The 20,802-nt window shown below is 55.5% G+C and overlaps 1 protein-coding gene across 3 annotated transcripts; it reads left to right on the top strand.

Annotated features, from left to right (window-relative positions):
* Nucleotides 1-2,083: 2,083 nt before the first annotated feature.
* Nucleotides 2,084-13,544, top strand: TNNT1 (troponin T1, slow skeletal type). Of its 3 annotated transcripts, XM_058708587.1 has the most exons (13): nt 2,084-2,130; nt 2,238-2,251; nt 2,421-2,445; nt 2,691-2,725; nt 3,456-3,477; nt 5,593-5,653; nt 5,933-6,049; nt 6,256-6,333; nt 8,116-8,229; nt 8,771-8,880; nt 11,914-12,004; nt 12,635-12,675; nt 13,420-13,544. In XM_058708587.1, the coding sequence occupies exons 1-13, from the start codon at nt 2,099-2,101 to the stop codon at nt 13,463-13,465; spliced, it is 786 nt and encodes a 261-aa protein (XP_058564570.1). In that variant the 5' UTR covers nt 2,084-2,098; the 3' UTR covers nt 13,466-13,544. The 3 variants fall into 3 exon arrangements, with proteins under 3 accessions (XP_058564570.1, XP_058564571.1, XP_058564572.1); XM_058708588.1 differs by lacking the exon at nt 2,691-2,725 and having other exon boundaries at nt 2,421-2,450; XM_058708589.1 differs by lacking the exon at nt 2,691-2,725 and having other exon boundaries at nt 2,421-2,450; nt 3,459-3,477.
* Nucleotides 13,545-20,802: the final 7,258 nt, after the last annotated feature.

Raw genomic sequence — 20,802 nt, forward strand, 5'->3', positions numbered from 1 at the left:
ATAGGGTGGAGGGGTCCCCAAGCAGCCGGGAGGAGCCAGGATCCTAAATGTGGAGCCCGAGTGGGGGCAGGGCCGCCCCAGAGCTGGGACTCCCGGTTGGAGAAAGGAATTCCTCCCCCTCCCTGTCCCCTGGGAGGCGGGGCTGAGCCTCAGCTATAAACCCAGGGGTGCTTCAGCTCGGTCAGCCAGGCTCTGCCCCGCCGTTCTCCGCTCCTGCTGACCCAACCTTAGGTAACGGTCCTGCTGTCTCCAGGGACTTTGTACTTGGAGGAGGGGACGGGAGGGAAACGGGAGGGGTGTGGAGAGGAGCCACGGAGGTGGAGGGGGCACCAAATAAAGGCTTGAGAATTTGGAAAGCTCAGCCCTTATGGGGACCTAGGATGGAGGTATTAGGATTTGGGAATTACAGAGTCTGGGGGTGCCGAGATTGGGGCGTCCCAGAGGAGCACACCTTCAGACCTGGGAGGTCTGAGTCTGAGGGGATCTCAGAAATTGGGGGGTATCTGGGCTTGGATATTAGACAATCTGAATGTCAGGACTGGGGGCCTCAGACTCTAGGGATTCAGGAATTGGGGGGTCTCAGGATGCTGAGGCTTCAGAACTTAGGTGTTAAGACCTCAGGCGTCAGGATCTGAGGAAGTCTGAGCCCACAGTCTGGGGTCTCAAGTATTGGGGTCTCGGAATCTGGAGACACGAGGACTCGTGTGTCCCCAGAAACCAGGGACGTCGTAAATTGGGGTCTCAGGATCTGCGGGTATCAGGATTTAGGGATGCTCTTAACCTGGGTACTGTGGAGCCTGGAGGACCTCAAAGTTGGGGTGGTGTCCCTGTAGGGGTCAGGATGAGGTCTGTGGACGGGGCTGCTCTTGTCCCGTCCTGCCTCCTCCTAGGCTGTGGGTGGTGGGGAAAGGAGGGGACAGGTGGGAAGGTAACCAGCCAGAGGGGAGGGGTGGGAGGGAGCGGGTGTGACTAAGTCTCCCAGGAGCCTCCCCCCTTGAATCCCTTCTTAGGAAATGTCCTCTATTTCACCATCTACGACATCCCCCCGAAATAGCCTTTGGAGGTGGGACAGCTATTGTCTTGAGGCCACAGTCCCTTCCCAAATACCTTCTCCTAATCCCAGCTCAGATCGGGTTCCCATGGACATGTCATAAGACAAAAGAGGACAGCTGTGGTGGTGGAGGGGCAGGAGTGGTGGCTTTGGGGCTGTGCCCGACCACACCGCCCAAAGCCCTTTCCCCGTCAGGGCCCCCAGCCCCTCCTTCCTCAGACCCAGGAGTCCTGGCCCCCAGCTTCTCCTCCCTCAGACCCAAGAGTCCAGGCCCCCTGCCGCCCCCCTGCCCCTCTTCCCTCAGACCTAAGAGCCCAGCTACACCCAGCCCCTCCTCCCTCAGACGCAGGCCCCCAGTCCCCTCCTCCCTCAGACCCAATAGTCCAGGCCCCCAGCCCCACCTCCTTCAGACCCAGGAGTCCAGGCCCCCAGTCAGGAGTCCTGCCCCCCAGCCCCTCTTCCCTCAGACCTAGGAGTCCTGACTCCCAGGATCTCTTCCCTCAGACCTGGAAGTCCTCCTCCTCCCTCCTCCCTCAGACCCCCCAAGGCCCCTCCTCCCTCAGACCTAGGAGTCCCGACCCCCAGGACCTCCTCCCTCAGACCAGGCCCCAGGCCCCAAGCTCCTCCTCCCTCAGACCCAGGAGTCCAGATCCCAGCCTTTCCTCCCTAAGACCCAGGAGTCCAGGCCCCAGCCCCTCCTCCCTCAGACCTAGGAGTCCTGACCCCCAGTCCCTCCTCCCTCAGACCAGGCCCCAGGCCCCAAACCCCTCCTCCCTCAGATCCAGGAGTTCAGATCCCAGCCTTTCCTCCCTAAGAACCAGGAGTCCAGGCCCCCAGCCCCTCCTCCCTCAGACCCAGGAGTCCTGAACCCCAGCCCCTCCTCCCTCAGAACTAGGAGTCCTGACCTCCCAGGACCTCCTCCCTCAGAACCGAAAGTCCAGGCCCCCAGCCCCCTCCTCCCTCAGACCCAGGAGTCCAGGCCCCCAGCTCCTCCTCCATCGGGACCCCAGCTCACTGCCGCGTTTTCTGGTCCTCAGGTCACACAGGATGTCTGACACCGAGGAGCAGGAATATGAGGAGTGAGTGGCAGGCGGGAGGGCTGGGGGTGTGGAGATGTGGGAACATTCTCCCACCTGCAAGACTTCTAACCGTCCCTCTCGCTCTTTCCTCCCACCCCTGCCATCAGGGAGCAGCCCGAAGGTGAGTGGGGAGTGGGCCGGCCTTGGTGGCCTGGGGACACGCAGGCGGGAGGCGAGAGGACAGGCGGGGTCGCCCACTGCCCCCACGCCCACCCTCCGGGGTTCCGGCGCCTTGCGCGGGCCCCGAGGGCTCCTAACCCTGATTTCTCTGCCCCCACCCCTACCTGCAGAGGAGGCTGCGGAGGAGGAGGAGGAGGAAGGTGAGGCCTGGACTCGGCGGGGCTGCAGCCTCGAGGGCTGCCCCGCGGGGCCGGGTGGGGAGGGGGCGCTGGGCAGGGCAGAGGCTGGCGGGGACGGGGCTCCCGACCGCCCGGCTTCAGGTCCTTTAACAGCCTCTCCCCTCTCTTTCCTCTCTGCCCCCCACTCCCCCGGCGTGGCCGCTCCCCCTCGCTCCCCCATCCTCGCTTCTCCCCTCTCCCCCTCCCCCCTGCCTCCTCCCCAGCCGCCGAGGAGCCGGAGCCGGTGGCAGAGCGAGGTAACCGCGGCTGCTTCGCTTGCCGAGACCGATATCCTCGGGCCCTGACCCCCGCGAGGAACCCCTGCGCCCCCCCTGTAACCCGCCCAGGCCCGGTCCTTTAAGCCCCGGAGAGCTCGCGCGCCCTCTGGTGTCCACGAAGGGAAATGGCCTCGCTGAGGCTTTAACCCTTTCCCTTCCTTCTTAAAGGGACCGACACCCAAGCCTTCTTCCCCAACCTGGAGGAATACTTGTAGAAGGGTTGGATGTTTGCGGACAGGCACCCTCCCCCTCCCGCCCATCTTCGCCCCCACCCCGTTATTTTTTTCCTCCATATACATTCAAAGGTTGGGGCCCGAGTTGCAGAAGGGGCTATTATACTGGGAGCCCGGGATTCCTGTGTCCCCAAGGGGGAGGGCTGGGGACACCCTGCAGTGCTAGGTCTTAATGCGGGGGAGGGGGTGCGGGGGAGGGAGCTGAGCTCTGGGCAGGTGATAGGAGGAAGATCTGGGGGTTTGGACCCCTGTGGGGGGGATCCCCACACCAGTTCTGAATGTATATCTGATGCGTGTGACCCTCTTCCTCCTTTACGGCCACCCTGATTTCCTTCCCCCCTCTTGTCCCCCACTCATGCCTCTCCCCTAGAGCTGCTCCTGGGGGCCATAGCTTGGAGGGGGGTGTTCCCTCTCTGGGCATGTCAGGCCCACCCCTATGAACTCTTGTTAATTATCTCTTTGTGTTTTCCCATTAGAAGAGGAGCGGCCCAAACCAAGGTGAGATCCTAGGAGGGTGGAGGTGGGGGGGGGGCGTCCCAATCTTATCCTCCTTAATGTGTGCCCCACCAGAGATAGGGTGGGGGGGGGGGGAAAGCAGGAAAGGAGCTGGGGCAATTGAAATGGGAAAGGACAGGGCTTCCTTCTTTCAGCACACGTTCCAGAGACCTTCCCGTGGTGTTGGGCAAGTCAGACCCTGTCTGCTCTGTTGGGGAAACAGACCCCGTGACAGTGATGGTAGCACAGAAGAGGGCCCTATGTTTGCCCTGGGTAGTCAGGGAAGGCTTCCCAGGGGAGGTGACGCCTCAGTCCTGAGGGATGAAGAGTTCACTAGCTGAATGAGGCTGGAGGGGTATTGTAGGTGAGAAAGCCTGCAGGGTGTGGCGGCTGGATCTAGGCCAGGCTTTCAGGGAACCAATACAGACACAGCTCATTCTGATGATGAGGTTCCAAACTAGGCAGATCTGTGGAGGCCATGAAAGCTCATGGGGGCAGAGGGTCCTGGAGGAAGTGACATCGGGGCCCAAGCTTGGAGACTCAAGGAGGCAGCAACGCAAGCATAAGAAATAACTTAGATGCAGAGTTCTCTGGGTTGGTTTGGGCAGTGACACCAATTCCATTGTGGCTGGAGTGTGGAGGGCAAGAAGGGGCTGGGCCCTGAAGGCCGGGGGCCCTGGGGAGTCCTGGAAGGGTTTTGAGCAGAGGAGACAGACCTGAGTGAGAGAGTAAGGGGGAGCAAGAGATCATAGGTGTGCTTCAGGAGGAGGGAAGGCCTCAGAGGAAGGGCATTGCAGGCAGAGGGAACAGCATATGAAAGGCCCAGGGGTACAAAGGCACATGGCATAGCCAGGGAACCATGAAATGTGTCTGTGAGGGAGGAGAGAAGTTGCTGGAGGAGTTGACTGGGGCCGGATGGAGAAGGGCTTTGAATGCTGAGTTGCTCGGACTTTGTCTTAAGGATGAGATCTGGGTGTTAGAAATGCCCCTCTAAAGTCATGAAAGACGAGGAACCGAAGGTGGACAGCTGGAGACTGGGAGGCCAGGAGGAGGCTGGCAGGAAGGTTCTGGTGAGAGGGACTGAGGCCTGAGCTGGGGCAGGGGGCAAGGGGTGGAAAGGAGGGAACAGACTGGGGAGATTGCCAGGCAAAGGGGTCAGGACTTGCCATTGGGGCGAAGGGAGGGAGGAGGAAAGGACCACGGTCTGGGGTCTTGGGGAAGTCGATGAGTTCAGCAAGGGCGTGACATGTGAGAAAGCGGGAAATGTTCAAGAGGCTCCTGTTAACCTGAGTCTGGGACTTAGAAGTGAGTCCAGGCTGGAGACGGAGTCGGTGAATCCCCCATAATGAATGATAATCAAAGCCACGGGAGTGAGGGACACGGGTCATGAGAGTGTCCTATGGATGAATAAAAGGTCAAAGCTCTCAGAAGAGCTCCCTTCAGAGGAGCGGGAAGAAATCAGGTGAACGTGCTGTCTTAAAAACCAGCGGAGAGGGGCGACTGGGTGGCTCAGTCGGTTAAGCGCCCGACTTCAGCTCAGGTCATGATAGAACACTCGGTGAGTTCGAGCCCCGCGTCGGGCTCTGTGCTGACAGCCTGGAGCCTGCTTCGGATTCTGTATCCCCCTCCCTCTCTGCCCCTCCCCTGCTCATGCTCTGTCTCTCTGTCTCAAAAATAAATAAAAACATAAGAAAAAAAAAATAAAACAGAGGAGAGAATTCCGATTAAAGCCGGATGAAGGGCTGACCACGCTCCGCCCCCAATGCACCGCCCTGTACGAATACAACGCAAGCCGCGTCTGTAACTATATATTTTTTACAAGCCGCGTTTTAAAAAGTAGCACAAAACGGGTAAAATTCATCTTAACAGCATTTTTTTAATTCAACCCATTATATCTGAAATTTCATTATTTGAACATGTAATCGGTAGGAAACATTATTAGTGAACTATTTTACATGCGTTTGCTGGAGGCAAGTTTTGGAAATTTCACTGGTAAGCCCACGGAATCTGGATTCTGAGGAGCCAGCCACCTGCCTGGTGCTCCGAACCGCGCGTGGCTGCCACCTGCTGGTCGGCGCAGCCCGGGAGCCCCAGTTTTCCCCCCTTTCCGCCCGACAGGCCTGTGGTCCCTCCTCTGATTCCCCCGAAGATCCCAGAAGGGGAACGTGTGGACTTCGATGTAAGTACCTGGACATCCGGTCCCCCGGGCGCTTTTGTGCAAATTAGGAAGAGGCGCTGGGTCCCGCTCCCTTTGGGAGGCCGCCTAATGAACCGAGTGGGCCTCTAGTGCCACCTGCTGGAAACATCGCGAAAGCGCCCCTGGTTCTCTAGACTGTCCAAGCCCGTCCCGGCCGGCAGGGGGCCCCGCCCCCGACGTCGCTCAAAGGTGCCCGCAGGCGGGTGCCTCCTCCCCTGTCCTGCCCGGGAATGACGGGGGCCCGCACCCTCCGTGCTGTAGGACATCCACCGGAAGCGCATGGAGAAGGATCTGCTGGAGCTGCAGACGCTCATTGACGTGCATTTTGAGCAGCGGAAGAAGGAGGAAGAGGAGCTCATAGCGCTGAAAGAGCGCATTGTGAGTGGGGCGACTGGGGTGCGGCGAACGCCTCCCTCCCCCGGGGCCTTCCTTGGGGTCCAGGGCAGGCCCGAGGCCGAATCTTTGGGCGCTTGCCTAAGTCGGTGGTCGCACGCAAACTAGCTCATCTCTGCTCTTGACCTCCTTTGCAGGGGGGGGGGGGAGGGGGGGGTTCCTACACCCCCTCATTTTTCTCTCTCCTCCAGGAGCGGCGCCGGGCAGAGAGAGCAGAACAACAGCGCTTCAGAACCGAGAAGGAGCGCGAGCGTCAGGCTAAGCTGGCGGTGGGTGCCTCCCCTTCCCTGGGAGACCAAATGTACTTCTTCAGCTGGTTGCTCCATTTCCCAGTCATGATATTGTCTGCGGTCCTGAGAGAGCCCTTGTGCTGTGTTATTCAAGGATCTGTCGGTTGGAAGGGACAGAAACCCCAGCCCAAACTGGGTTCAGCAGAAAGAGAATTTTATTGGCTCACATAACTAAACAAGTGTAGAGTGTGACTTGCTTCAGGTATGGCTGGATCAAGGAACTTAAGCAAAATGTCCCAGCTCATCTCTTCCCATCCCCCGGGCTCACCTTTCTATGGACATTGCGGGTGGTGAGCTCATCCTGGGTTTGCCTGGGACTTTCCTGGTCGGCGCCCTGAAAATCCTGTATCCCACCAGACCGAGGCGAACGGAGTTGTTGGTCACCCTGCTGGACACCCCGTTCTCAGGCAGGGGTGACAAATGGCCACCAGCTACTTGGGCTCAAACTCTTTTGTCTGTCTTCTGCATGATGCTGGGGTGCGTTCAGACTGGTCACCTGTCCATCTTGGAGCAAATTGCTGGCTAGTTGTAGGCCACTGGTTAGAATATTCCCGTTGGTGTAGGGTCTTGGAGGCACGACCTGACTTGGAATCAAGGAGTGGCCCGCCTTGAACCACTTTCCAAGATTGGTAGTAGACTGACATGGTCGGCAAGATACTGGTCTCCCAAAGATGTTCATGTCCCAATTCCCAGAGTCTGTGAATATGGTACCTGGCATGGCAAAAGGGACTTTGCAGGTGCGATCGAGTTAAGGACGTTGAGGTGGGAGATGATTCTGGATTATCCAGATCGGCCTCGTGTTATCACAAAGGTCCTTACAACAGGGAGACCGTAGGGTCAGAGTCAGAGATACTTGAAGATAGTGTCCTGCTAGCTTTGCAGAGGGAGGAAGGGGCCAGGAGCCAAGGGTTGCATGCGGTGCCTAGAAGCAAGGGCAAGGGAGTGGATTCTCCCCGGGAGCCCCCAGCAGGAACCGGCCCTCTTCACTCCTTGGTTTTAGCCCACAAGACCCATTTCAGACTTCTGACCCGCAGAGCTGTTAAGGTGATAAGCTTTTGCTGGTTTAAGCCCCTCAGTTTGCCAATTACAGCAGCAGGAGGAAACTGATTCAGGTGGGGCCTGCAAAAACCCATCGTGCCCACCTCACCAGCACTTCCAGGGGGCAGAGGGGTTGGTCTGCAAGCCACCGTTTCTGGGGCATGCGGTGCAGACTTTGAAACGTGGGGATGCCGTCACTAGACGTTGCAGAACCCCTTCCTCAGGCTCGAGGCCATTCAGCCCCTTCTAGTGCCCCAAGCCCCCCACCCCGTCACCAGTTACCCTCCTTCATCCTCTGAGACATTCTTGTCTCCTGAGAATAAGGGAGATGAAGGCCCAGAGAGGGTGAGTATCTGCACTGAGGCCACACAGCAACCTCACCATCGGCCTTCAGGCTACAGGAATGTAGAAAACAAGCAGGCACATCCCTTGCATTTTAATTCTTGCTTGAGGGATATTAAGGACCAGAGAGGAAAGGGACTCGCAGGTGATCACAGAGCCACAGGTGGTCACAGAGCCCAGGTGGTCACAGAGCCAGGCCTGGAAGGGCCAGGAGCAGAATGCCTGCATTTTTGCCTTTCCTGACCTTGACTTTGTCCCATGCCTTGGGTCTGGTTGATTGCTGCTTCCATCAGCTCACACCTGAGCCCCCCCTCCCCCACCGGAATCTCAGACCCCTCCCCCCAGAGGGTGGCCTTGGGGTTAACCCCTTTCTTCCCTTAGGAGGAGAAAATGCGGAAGGAGGAAGAAGAGGCCAAGAAGCGGGCTGAGGATGATGCCAAAAAGAAGAAGGTTCTATCCAACATGGGAGCCCATTTTGGGGGTTACCTGGTCAAGGTGAGTTCAGTCCCCTGGGACCTAAGGTCTACATTCCCAGGGAGGAGGGGCTGGGGGCCTAGACTTCTGGTTCCTGATAGGGGAGGTCTGAGGGAGGAGGAGGAGGCTAGGGGCCCAGATTTTTGGGTCTGAGGGATGTGGGGGCTGTGGGCCTGGACTCCTGGGTCTGAGGGAGGAGGGGCTGGGGGCCTGAGGCCTGGTCTGAGGGAGGAGGGGCTGGGGATCTGGGTCCTGGGTCTGAAAGAGGAGGGGCTGGGGGCCTGGACTCCTGGGTCTGAGGGAGGAGGGGCTGGGGGCCTGGGCTCCTGGGTCTGAGGGAGGAGGGGCTGGGGGCCTGGGCTCCTGGGTCTGAGGGAGGAGGGGGGTGGAGGTCTGGACTTCTGGGTCTGAGGGAGGAGGGGCTAGGGGCCGGGACTCCTGGGTCTGAGGGAAGAGGGGCCAGGGGCCCGGATTCCTGGGTGTAGGGACAGGTGGCGAGGAGCTCAGCCCCCTGTGTTCTGATCAGTCCCACAGTTGAGTACCTCCCCTTCTGTCCCCTCAGGCAGAACAAAAGCGTGGTAAGCGCCAGACAGGCCGAGAGATGAAACTACGCATCCTGTCTGAGCGTAAAAAGCCTCTGAACATCGACCACATGGGAGAAGACCAACTCCGGTAGGTGTCCTGGGGGCCTCAGCGTGGGACGGGCTTGTTGTAAGACAGGGAGATAAGGGGACCAGCTCTGGGAGGGCAGAAGCCCGGGGTCTGAGCCCTCATGCTGTGTGACTTTCGGGCAAGGGTCTCCCCCTCTCTGGGCCCCTTGCTGTCTTCCCTGTGATACATGTCACTGGTATAGGACCCACTTTTTGTGGGTACTGTGACCTGTGGAGCCTGGGAGGTAATAAGGCCAGACGAGATAACTCCCCCAAATTTAGGAGATTATGTTGACTCATTGATGTCCTGTGGAAACTTAGGAAGGCCCCGTCTTTTCTCTGAATCGAAGCCAGATGTGCGGGTGAGAACTTTCCAGCCACGTCTCTGCCCCACCGGACTCTCCCTCCCCCTTCACCTCCCGTTCACGACAGCCCACACCTCATGATAAGCCGTCAGTGGGAAGGCTGCGGAGGACTTTTCCTCCGGGGGCGTCATTTGTGCTTTGACGTACTCTGGCCTGGAACGTGGCTCATGTAGCCAGGAACCCCCACTACCCCGGAGGCTGCACAGTGATGGGGTCTGGAACTCAGCCTCCTACGGCAGCGCTCAGCGCTCAGTGCCTGCTCCGCTGCTCACTGCTGAGTGATCTTAGGCACGTGAGGTAATTTCTCTGAGCCTCACTTTCCTTACTGGTAAAAATGAGGATAGGAGGACACAGCCTGCCTGGTCCGCCTGGGAAAGGTCGGTGAGGCGACGATAGTGAAGGGGATGGCTGCAGGGCTCATGACCCTGTGAGGTAGATCCTATCATTATCCTCACGTTAAAGATGAGGGACCTGAGGCACAGAGAGGTTAAGTAAGCTTTCCAGGGCTGCACAGCGTGCAAGCGTGAGAGCTGGGATTTGAACCCTGGGCTCACTGTGGTATAAAATGGGGTGATGGGGGGCGCCTGGGTGGCTCAGTCGGTTGAGTGTCCGACTTCGGCTCAGGTCACGATCTCGCGGTCCGTGGGTTCGAGCCCCGCGTCGGGCTCTGGGCTGATGGCTCGGAGCCTGGAGCCTGCTTCCGATTCTGTGTCTCCCTCTCTCTCTGACCCTCCCCCGTTCATGCTCTGTCTCTCTCTGTCTCAAAAATAAATAAACTTAAAAAAATTTTTTTTTAAATGGGGTGATGGTCGCTGGTTAACAGCTGGGTCTCCGGGGGCAGAGACTCCAGATTATAGCATTTGCCCATTTCTGCGATGTAACTACTCTCACCATGCCGATTTCAGACTACCAGCGTGAGGACACGGCTCGCGGGGTCAGCTCTGGGAGGCGTTTGAATGGCTCCAGCCCGCAGCTCACCATGTGCCCTGCCTTCTGAGCACGTTATCACAGGGCATAAAATAACACGTAGCTGGTGTTCATTTTTCCCTCTTGTCCTCTTCTTCCCCTGTCCACCAGCACACAGCCACTCGTCATTGGGGTCCGCTAATATTTTTTTTTTTTTTTTTCAACGTTTATTTATTTTTGGGACAGAGAGAGACAGAGCATGAACGGGGGAGGGACAGAGAGAGAGGGAGACACAGAATCGGAAACAGGGTCCAGGCTCCGAGCCATCAGCCCAGAGCCCGACGCGGGGCTCGAACTCACGGACCGTGAGATCGTGACCTGGCTGAAGTCGGACGCTTAACCGACTGCGCCACCCAGGCGCCCCTGGGGTCCGCTAATATTGAGGCCCTGTTATCTCCACTGTATTCATCAGATAAAGGTCTTCAGGGTGTATACAATTTTTTTAGATAAAAACATGCCCCAGAGCAGAGGGTGGTAGCTAGCGAGAGAAAACCAGGAAGGCTAGTAATAATCAAATGAATAGTGACACTAGCTTTATTGCAGATTTTTGTCAGTTAAGAATATGCTTGGCCTCAGGGCCTGGGTGGCTCAGTCAGTTGTTGTTCAATTGTTGTTTTTTTTAATGTTTATTTATGTTTAAGAGACGGAGACAGAGAGAGACAGAGAGAGACAGAGCACGAGCAGGGGAGGGGCAGGGAGGGAGACACATGATCCGAAGCAGGCTCCAGGCTCTGAGCTGTCAGCACAGTCCCTGAAGTATTCAACTCTTGATTTCAGCTCAGGTCATGAACTCACAGTTCATGGGTTTGAGCCCCACCTCAGGCTCTGGGCTCACAGCGCAGAGTCTGCTTGGGATCCTCTCTCTCCCTCTCTCTGCCTCCCCCCCCCCCCCATGCGTGCGCTCTCTCTCTCAAAGTAAATAAATAAACTTAAAAAAAAAAAAAAAGGGTAAGTTTGGCCTCTAGTAAAGAGATCTGTCCATAGCAGCCTAAAATACAGAGGCTGATTTTGTCACAGAGAAGCAATCTGACACTAGGGTAGTCCATAGCTGGTATGGGACCTCTACAAAATCACTGGAGACCCAGTCTCCTGTTTTTCTGCTCTGCCACATTTAGCCCCATATTTCCATTCTCAAAATCACCTCATAGTCCAATGTGGCTGCTGGAGCTCCAGCCAACACATCCAAGCAGCAGGAAGAAGTCGCAAGGAAGGAGCCACAAAAGGCTTGCTCGGAAGCCATGCCTAATGACTGCCTTCACCCCACTGGTCACCCCCACCCTCACGCACAGGGAGATTTGGGAGAGTAGCTTTTTAACTGGACCTGTTGCCAAAGGTTGTGTCTAAGGAAGAAAGGGAGAAGAGATATAGAGCAGGCAGCCACAGGTTTTTGTGTACATTTTATGGAGAGGGAAATAGGATCCTAGGGAATCACTCTTGCCAGAAGATAGCAGAGAGGGGATTTGAACCGGGGCTTCCTGACTCCAGAGCCCGAGTTCCTGACCATGACATTATTCTCCCTTACGGAAATGACTTTTGGATGTGGAGACAGGGGGCAGAGACTTAAAAACCCCTTTCTTCTGTTCACTTTGAATATCTTGGCCACACCTCTTAACAAAATGGTACCAATAATGCCCAACTCAGAGGAGACTGGCCGTGTGGCTTTGGACCGTTGTCTCTGGGCTGTGGGCTGGCCCGGTGCGTGACAGCCCTTCTGCCCGTGCCAGGGAGAAGGCCCAGGAGCTGTCGGACTGGATCCACCAGCTGGAGTCCGAGAAGTTTGACCTTATGGCGAAGCTGAAGCAGCAGAAGTATGAGGTGAGACCCGTGTCCCACGGAGGGCAGCGCAGGGCAGGGGTGGGCATGCGTGCGTGCGTGTCCCACGCAGGGCAGGGGTGTGTGTGTGTGTGTGTGTGTGTGTGTGTGTGTCTGGCGCAGGGCAGTGGCGGGTGGGCGTGTCTGGTGCAGGGCAGGGGCGTGTGTGCGTGCATGCATGCGTGTCCCGCGCAGGGCAGGGCCGTGCGTGCGTGTCTGGCGCATGGCAGGGGCGGTCTGGTGTAGGGCAGGGGCGTGTATGCATGCATGGGTGCCTGTTCTGCGCAGGGCAGGGGCGTGCGTGCGTGCATGCATGCGTGTCTGGCGCAGGGCAGGGGCGGGTGGGCATGTCTGGTGCAGGGCAGGGGTGGGCAGGCGTACATGCGTGTCTGGCGTGTCCCGCGCAGGGCAGGGGCGTGCGTGCGTGCATGCATGCGTGTCTGGAGCAGGGCAGGGGCGGGTGGGCGTGTTTGTTGCAGGGCAGGGGCGTGCAAGCGTGCATGGGTGCCTGTCCCATGCAGGGCAGGGGCGTGCGTGCGTGCGTGCGTGCGTGCGTGTCTGGCGCGGAGCAGGGGTGGGCGGGTGTGGTGGGCGGGCGTGCCCCCGCCCCATCATCCCCCTCTCCCCTTGCAGATCAATGTGCTGTACAACCGCATCAGCCACGCCCAGAAGTTGTAAGTGTGCCTGGGCCGCTGAGCCCCACGCCCCTGCTCCGACCCTGGGGTTCCTCTTTCCTTCCCTGTGGCTCCCCTCCAGTCCCTCGACCCCCTCTTGGCATCTGTCCCTTTCTCTCTGTGTGTCCTTCTCCGGGTTGTCAAGTGGGGCAGGCGATCTTGCCCCCAGGGAGGGTGGACGATGGCTGGAGCGCACCGGGCTGTCGCAGGGGCAGGGGTCGGTGCTCCCGGCCCATGGTGGGGGGAGGCCGGGGAAGCCGGTCAAAACCTGCCGTGCCCAGGGTGGCCCGCCCCGAGTGCCCGTAACCGCTGTAACGGCCGTGACTATTTCCGCGTCCCTAGCCTCCTTTTCTCCGGCTCTCGGTTCCTCTCTCCATGCCTCCCAACGGCTGCGTCCTTCCTGCCAGCCTTGACCCATCTTGCGTGCTACCCACGCTCACTCACCCGTCCCTCCCTTCCCCCAGCCCGTCCTGCTAAACATTTATCAGCTTCCGCAGGGACACCCTGAGCGCACCCACGCACATCAATTCCCTCAGGTCGGGGGGAGCCGGCCTTAGGCCATCAAGCCCACCGCCCCAGTCCGCGACGGGAGAACGCATTTGCCTGCCCCTTCCTCTGGGCAGGGAGAGCCGGACTTTTTTTTTTTGGGGGGGGGGGCGGGGACTTCCTGAATTGGGGGCAGGGCCCAGCTCAGACGCTGGGGGAGCCCGTCCTGCCTGACACCCCCTCTCTCTTCTCCTACAGCCGGAAGGGGGCAGGGAAGGGCCGCGTTGGAGGCCGCTGGAAGTGAGGCCCTGGGGCTGGAGCCAGAGCCCTGGGAGGACCTGTCCCGTCTCTGCGGTTTGAAATAAATGCTCCGCTTACAGACACTTACTGAGTTCTATCATTATTACCCCGCAGCCAGCCTGTCCGGTCCCCTTGACTTAAAACACTCCATAGGGTGATGTGTCAAGGTGGAGCCTCCCCCCTGCTGGTGGGAATGTCACACATTGTGTGGGAACCACTCTGGCAGGTCCTGGAGAGGCTAAACACAGTTAACGGATGACACAGTCATTCTACTCCCAGGGGTCTGCTGGAGGGAACTGAAAACATATGTTCGTACACACACACACACGCACGCGCGCGCACACACACACACACACACTGCACAAATGTCGGCAGCAACATTACAACAGCCAGAAGGTGGAGACACACGCAAATGTCCAGCAACCGAGGAATGCATGCTAAGGCGTCTTATTCAGCCATAAACCGGGAGGAGGTCCTGACACCGGCTGCAGTGTGGACCAGTCTCAGAAACGGGACGCTGGATGAAGGAAGCCAGACACCAGAGGCCACAGGTTGTGTGATTTCATTTGTATGACTTGTGCAGAGGGCAAATCCACGGAGGCAGGAAGTAGATGAGTGGGTTACAGGGGCTGGGGGAGGGGAGTCGTGATTCTCCGGGGGCGGGGAGGGAGGGGGAGGGGGAGGGGGATGGAAATGCCTTAGTGTTGATGGTATCACACACCAGCTTGTGAATATAAAAAGCCCCTGAGCTATACAGTTAAAAAATTTTTTTTTATTTATTTCTATTTTTTTATTTTTATGATTTTTAAAAATATTTATTTATTTTTGAAAGCATGAGCAGGGGAGAGGCAGAAAGAGAGAGACAGAGGATCCAAAGCAGGCTCTGTGCCGCCTGCAGAGAGCCCGAGGTGGGGCTTGAACCCACAACCCTGAGGTCAAGGGTCACACCCTCCACTGACAGAGCCAGCCAGGCACTTCCTGAACTGTACACTTTATTATTTTTTTAATTTTCTTTTTTTTTTAACATTTATTTATTGCTGAGAGACAGAACATGAGCAGGGGAGGGGCAGAGAGAGAGGGAGACACAGAATCCGAAGCAGGCCCCAGGCTCCGAGCTGTCAGCACGGAGCCCGACGTGGGGCTTGAACCCATGAACTGCGACATCACGACCTGAGCTGAAATTGGTCACTTAACCAACTGAGCCACCCAGACACCCCTATTTTTATGTTTTTTTAAAGTTTTTTTTTAAGTTTCCTTATTTTCCTTATTATATTTACTTTATTCATTGTGTTTACTTAAGTTTCCTTATTTTGAGAGAGAGTGAACAGGGCAGGGGCAGAGAGACAGAGAGAAAGAATCCCAAGCAGGCTCCACACTGTCAGCGCAGAGCCCAACACGGGGCTCGAACTCACAAACCATAAGATCATGACCTGAGCTGAAATCAAGAGTCGGACGCTTAACTGATCTATATCTGAATTTTAAAATGCAAAACCAACCCAAACAAAACAATTTTCAAGTTGCTCACTGGAGAGGGATCCGCTCGTAGTGACAAAGCAGTGCCCACCTTTGTGACCTTTAGGATGGGCACACATTCCTGAGCACATAGGGGCCTGGGTTCTGGGCCCCGAATCCCAAATATCAGTGGCTCAGGGAAGATGGCTGATCCCGCACACATAGCTGATATGTCCCCACAAAATCCGTGAGTTGAAGCCCTAATCCCCAGTGTGATGGTTTGTGGAAGGTGGGGTCTTTGAGAGGTAACCAAGTTTCCATGAGGTCATGAGGGTGGAGGTCCAGTCATGGGATTAGTGTCCTTGTGAGTACTCGAAGAGACCAGAGCACTGTCTCTGCACCATCTGAGGACACAGCACGGAGGTGACAGGCTGTCACCAGAACTTGACCGCACAGTCACCCTGACCCAGACTTCCAGCCTCCAGAACGGTGAGAAGTGAATGGTTTCTGTTTAAGCCCCCCCGGGGCCTATGGCTTCTCGTCCTGGGGGCTTGAGTCGACGGGGACCTTGTGATGTTTCCCCCAGTTCTGGTTCCAGACAGCCGCGGAGGGCAAAGCAGGAGACAGACACGTCCCCGCCCATTCTTTCCTCCTGGCAGAACTTAGCTCTGTTGCCGTCTGTAGCTGTTTGCTTGTCCTCACTGGACTGTTAAGCCCAACTTAAAATCAGCAGTTCCAGGGGTGCCTGAGGGGCTCCGTCGGTTAAGCATCTGACTCTTGGTTTCGGCTCAGGTCATGACCTCAAGGTTCATGAGCTCGAGCCCTGCATCAGGCTCCCCGCTGTCAGTGCAGAGCCTGCTTGGGATTCTCTCTCCCTCTCTCTCTGGCCCTCCTCCACTTGTACTCTCTCTCTCAAAATAAATAAATAAACTTAAAAAAAAATCAGCAGTTCTAGGGGCGCCTGGGTGGTTCAGTTGGTTAAGCGCTGACTTCAACTCAGGTCACGATCTCACACTTTGTGAGTTCGAGCCCCGCATCAGGCTCTGTGCTGACAGCTCAGAGCCTGGAGCCTGCTTCAGATTCTGTGTCTCCCTCTCTCTTCCCCTCCCCCACTTGCACTCTGTCTCCCTCCCTCCCTCTCTCTCTCTTTGAAAAATAAATAAACACTACCAATTTTTTTTGAATCGGCAGTTCTATTACGATGTGAAAGAAGGGGAAAACGAATAATACGGGACATCTAAGTCTCTACCCTCCCCCACATGGCGCATTAGTGAAACCACTTTCTCTATCCACACAGCACGCAGCTTGCAATCAGCGGACTCGAGGGCCTCTTGGAAGCTGCCTGCCTGTATCCGTTTGCTTGTACAGAATAACCACCTCACATCTGACTGGCGCTCCTTGGAAACCTTTCATTGAGCTTATGAGGTTGGCAGTTTGTGCTGGGCTCAGCTGGGCAGTTCTTCTGGGCATGGCTGATCTTGTCTGGGCTTTTTTTTTTTTTTAATTTTTTAAGTTTATTTCTTTATATTGAGATTGAGACAGAGTGTGAGCAGGGGAGGGTCAGAGAGAGAGAGAGGGACAGAGACAATTCCAAGCAGGCTCCCCACTATCAGCACAGAGCCTGACAGGCTCGAACTCACAAACCGTGAGATCATGACATGAGTCAAAAGCAAGAGCTGGACGCTTAACCAACTGGGCCACGGAGGCACGCCTCTTGTCTGGGATTTTTGCTTGTGCATCCACGGTCTTCTGCTGGCTCAGTTGGAATGGTTGGCTTAGGGTGGCCCCGTTTGGGGTGGCTGGGACCTCTCTCCATGTGGTCTCTTATGGAGGTCTCTCTTTTTTAAAATAATTGTCTTTCTATATACTTTTTTTTAATGTTTATTTTTTTTTTAATTTTTTTTTCAACGTTTTTTATTTTATTTTTGGGACAGAGAGAGACAGAACATGAACGGGGGAGGGGCAGAGAGAGAGGGAGACACAGAATCGGAAACGGGCTCCAGGCTCCGAGCCATCAGCCCAGAGCCCGACGCGGGGCTCGAACTCACGGACCGCGAGATCGTGACCTGGCTGAAGTCGGACGCTTAACCGACTGCGCCACGCAGGCGCCCCTTAATGTTTATTTTTGAGACACACACACACACACACACACACAGAATCCAAAGCAGGCTCCAGGCTCTGAGCTGTCAGCACAGAGCCTGACATGGAGCTCGAACCCACGAACCATGAGATCATGACCTAAGCTGGTCGGATACTTAACCGACTGAGCCACCCAGGCGCCCCTGGAGGTCTCTAAGGAGGGACATATGTGGTTTTCTTTCATGCGTTTCAGCCTAATCTCATGCTCCCAGAATTTTGTTTATTTCATGGTCATCCTGTGAATGCCTCTTCACATTTCTGCACTTGACTCAGATCCCTTCCCATCATAATGCCAGCACTACGCCAACAATGTCATTTAGGAGTTATGTTTGGCTGCTGGTAAGGGAGACACAAAATAACACTGGTTCTGGTGAATTGGGGGTTTGCTTTCCTCACACACGGCCTAAGGGAAGGAGGTAGGCAGTCCTGGGCAGGAAAGGCAGGTCCAAAGTGCCATCAAGAATTGAGACTCCTGGGGCGCCTGAGTGGCTCAGTCGGTTAAGCGGCGGACTTCGGCTCAGGTCACGATCTCACGGTCCGTGAGTTCGAGCCCCGCGTCGGGCTCTGGGCTGATGGCTCGGAGCCTGGAGCCTGTTTCCGATTCTGTGTCTCCCTCTCTCTCTGCCCCTCCCCCGTTCATGCTCTGTCTCTCTCTGTCCCAAAAATAAATAAAAAACGTTGAAAAAAAAAAAAAAAAGAATTGAGACTCCTTCTGCTTTTCTGCTCTGCTTCCGTCCACGAGGTCACACTGTGGTCACAGCATGATTTCTGGAGCTCTAGTTGTTACATCCGCTTCCAGGAAGGGAAGACAGCAGAAAGCTGAGGGCCAGAAAGGTGCACCCCTCAGCCAACCGAGACCCTTTCTAGAGCCTTTCTGGAAGCCCCACCCAGCAATGTTCAATCCCATCTTATTGGCCTCTCCTAATTGCAAAGAAGGTTAGGTCTCTGGCTCGCCCTTTAGCTAGCTGGGTGTTTTGCTACTTCAAATAAAACCAGTGTTCTGTTTTTTTTTTTTTTTTTAATGTTTATTTATTTTTGAGAAAGAGACAGCCAATGCGTGAGCAAGGGAGGGGCAGAGAGAGAGAGAGAGGGAGACAGAATCCGAATCAGGCTCCAGGCTCTGAGCTCTCAGCACAGAGCCCAATGTGGGGCTTGAACCCACGAACCGTGAGATCATGACCTGAGCCAAAGTCGGACGCTTAACTGAGCCACCCAGGCGCCCCAACCAGTGCTCTATTTTTGAGGAGGAGACAGAGTTATGGGCAGGCAATTAGCTGTCTCTGACATGCTCCACTCCTCTGACTACCCAACCCACATATACAGATCCTGGACATGGAACACACTGACCCACTCCCCAAGGACAAAAGCCCAGGGTCTTGGTGGTCAGATCGGGCTCTTGGGGTCAGACCAGCCCCTTCAGTCAGGCTTGGGTGTGCCTCCCACTGGTTTGACATCCTGTAAACCGCATACACAGTTCCTCTCTCCCTAACAAATCCACAATGGGGAAGGCGCAGGGAATTGTAATAATAACAATTCAGACAAACATTCCCATGAGGAAAAGAGGAGAAAGAGAATCAAGCACATGGAAGTCATTGGGTAGGAAAAGAGATCATATGTTACCAGATCTGGAAAACATGGTTCTACACATTGGGGCAAAATCCCTCCTCTGTACTCATTTTGGCCCCCAACACTCCCTGCAAGGGAAGGGCTTCTCCCTGTGCCCACATCTGAGGATGATATTTGGGAGAATACCATTCTTGGCATGGTTAACAAATACAAAGCCTCCTTCCTGTTGGTGTGAGTTTGAGGGCCCAGGAGATGTGCTGATAGTCACAAGAAGGTCAGCTACGCAGTATCTTTCACAGCACATTTCTCCCTTAAATTTAAAAGTTTCCTCTGTGCAAATAACTCTGCTAAGGACTGTTTTAAAATATCATAAATTCTTAGTCCTGTTTTCACACTGGACAACAGAGTAAACCTGATACTTTAGTTTATTCCTTTATCTGGACCATCTTTATGACGCAGACCAGCATCTGTTTTTTCTGCCATTGCAGGGAACATCTTCTTCTTATCTTGCTGATGTTATTTTCACCAGCAGGGAGGGGGGCCTGTACTTCTAAGGTTAAGCATTTCAATTCCAGTGTTAGCCTTGAGAGCCAACAGCAGGCCTGGGAAGTGAAAAAACCTTCACCACCGAAAAGCAAAGGGAAGAAGAGAACTTCAACGAGTGCCTATGAAGGTAGAAGTCTGTACACAGCCAACGTCTGATACCTACCAGATATCACATGTACACACTCAACAACCCCAGGAGGCAGAGATTAGCCCCAGACCCCGCAACTGGGAAGTGGGCAGAGACAAGTATCAAACCCATGATTGCCTAGATCAGAGCTGGAATTCTTCACCATTGCAGCAGAAGAGAATTTTAAAATAGAGGCAGGAGCCTAAATACAACAGACAGTGTAAAGATTGCTAATTGAGCTGATGGTGGGAACACGTCTCACACCTCGTTGTGTGGGTTGAGCAGATACCCCAGAGAAACAATCGCAGTCACAAAACTTTACAGGCAGATTTATATGAACACTTACAGACATAATACGAGTCCTTATAAACAGCATGCACCTTGGCACACACAGGATCGCAAAAACACAAGGCTATAATGTGTCACAGTTGTGCACAGGCACTGAAACACACACATACACACCCACACGTAACAACTGTAGGGCTGATTTACTGCTTGTCTTTTAAGCCCCCTGCAGAAGGAGGATGGGTGTGTACAACTGTGGGAAGCGTGCGAGTTCAGGGACTACACATCCCAAGAACCACCGGGACACCTATTCCCTTTATTTCTACCGCCAGCGTTCCGCAGACCTCATGGGATTTGTAGTTTATATCTTCCTACAGGGCCGAGGACTTTGGAGTGGGTGGGTAACTCCAACATCCCTCGGGAAAAAAATCTATCCAGATTTCAGCACCTTTCTGTACGATTTGTACGGGTCTTTCTTCCGATCTCGAAGTGCCTGCATCTTTCCCATCCAGGATTTAGGTACAGGACACTTAAGGTGAAGATTATTTCTTGCTTTTAAAGTGCTACGTGGAACGCCTCACCCAGGACTACAAATCCCAGCATGACATGCGAGGATGTAGAGCCTGGACTACATTTCCCACCGTGCGAGCGCGAGAAGGACGGGCGTCCTTGTGGACCCCGCCCCTTGGAGGCTCCTTTCCCGGATGTAACCCAGGGGTTACTATAAGGGACTTTGGGCTTCTCTTCCCCTTGATCCTGGTGATTTGCGATGTTTGGGGCTCTACCTAGGACCCACCGTGTCACTAGAGGCGTGGCCCTGAGGACTACACCTCCCGGCGTGCTCTAGGGCTGTGGACCGAAGGCCACAGATTTTATATCCCTGCATGACCTGGGCGGTCACCCAGGGAGGCAGAATTGTCCCGCGGGAGTTCTGGGTTGCGGGGCGTGCTGGTCGGGAATTAATGAGTTAATGGTAATTCATTCATGCAGAAACTATCTCCGGTCGCGTTCTATTAGGCTCCATTCTGGGCGCTAGGCGTAATGACTGCGGACAGAAGACAAACGTCCTTGTCTTCCTATTTCTAGTTGAAGCAAGCAGACCAAAGAGCCCACAAAGAATTAGCTGGGAAAATGAGCGTTATATCTTTTCCGACTCCCGGGCCCCGTGCCACTGGTCCCTGCGTTTCCCAGCACACCCCGGGGCGCGCCTCCAGCCCGGAGACCCC

This window comes from Neofelis nebulosa, chromosome 17 (genome assembly GCF_028018385.1).
Source record: "Neofelis nebulosa isolate mNeoNeb1 chromosome 17, mNeoNeb1.pri, whole genome shotgun sequence".
Classification (NCBI taxonomy): domain Eukaryota; kingdom Metazoa; phylum Chordata; class Mammalia; order Carnivora; family Felidae; genus Neofelis; species Neofelis nebulosa.

Excerpts from the sequence above, each read along its gene's own strand:
- TNNT1 (XM_058708587.1), top strand. The coding sequence starts at position 2,099 with ATGTCTGACACCGAGGAGCAGGAATATGAGGA. Across the intron at positions 2,446-2,690 it reads GCTGCGGAGGAGGAGGAGGA|AGCCGCCGAGGAGCCGGAGC; the intron begins GGAAGGTGAGGC and ends TGCCTCCTCCCC. Across the intron at positions 12,676-13,419 it reads ATCAGCCACGCCCAGAAGTT|CCGGAAGGGGGCAGGGAAGG; the intron begins GTAAGTGTGCCT and ends CTTCTCCTACAG.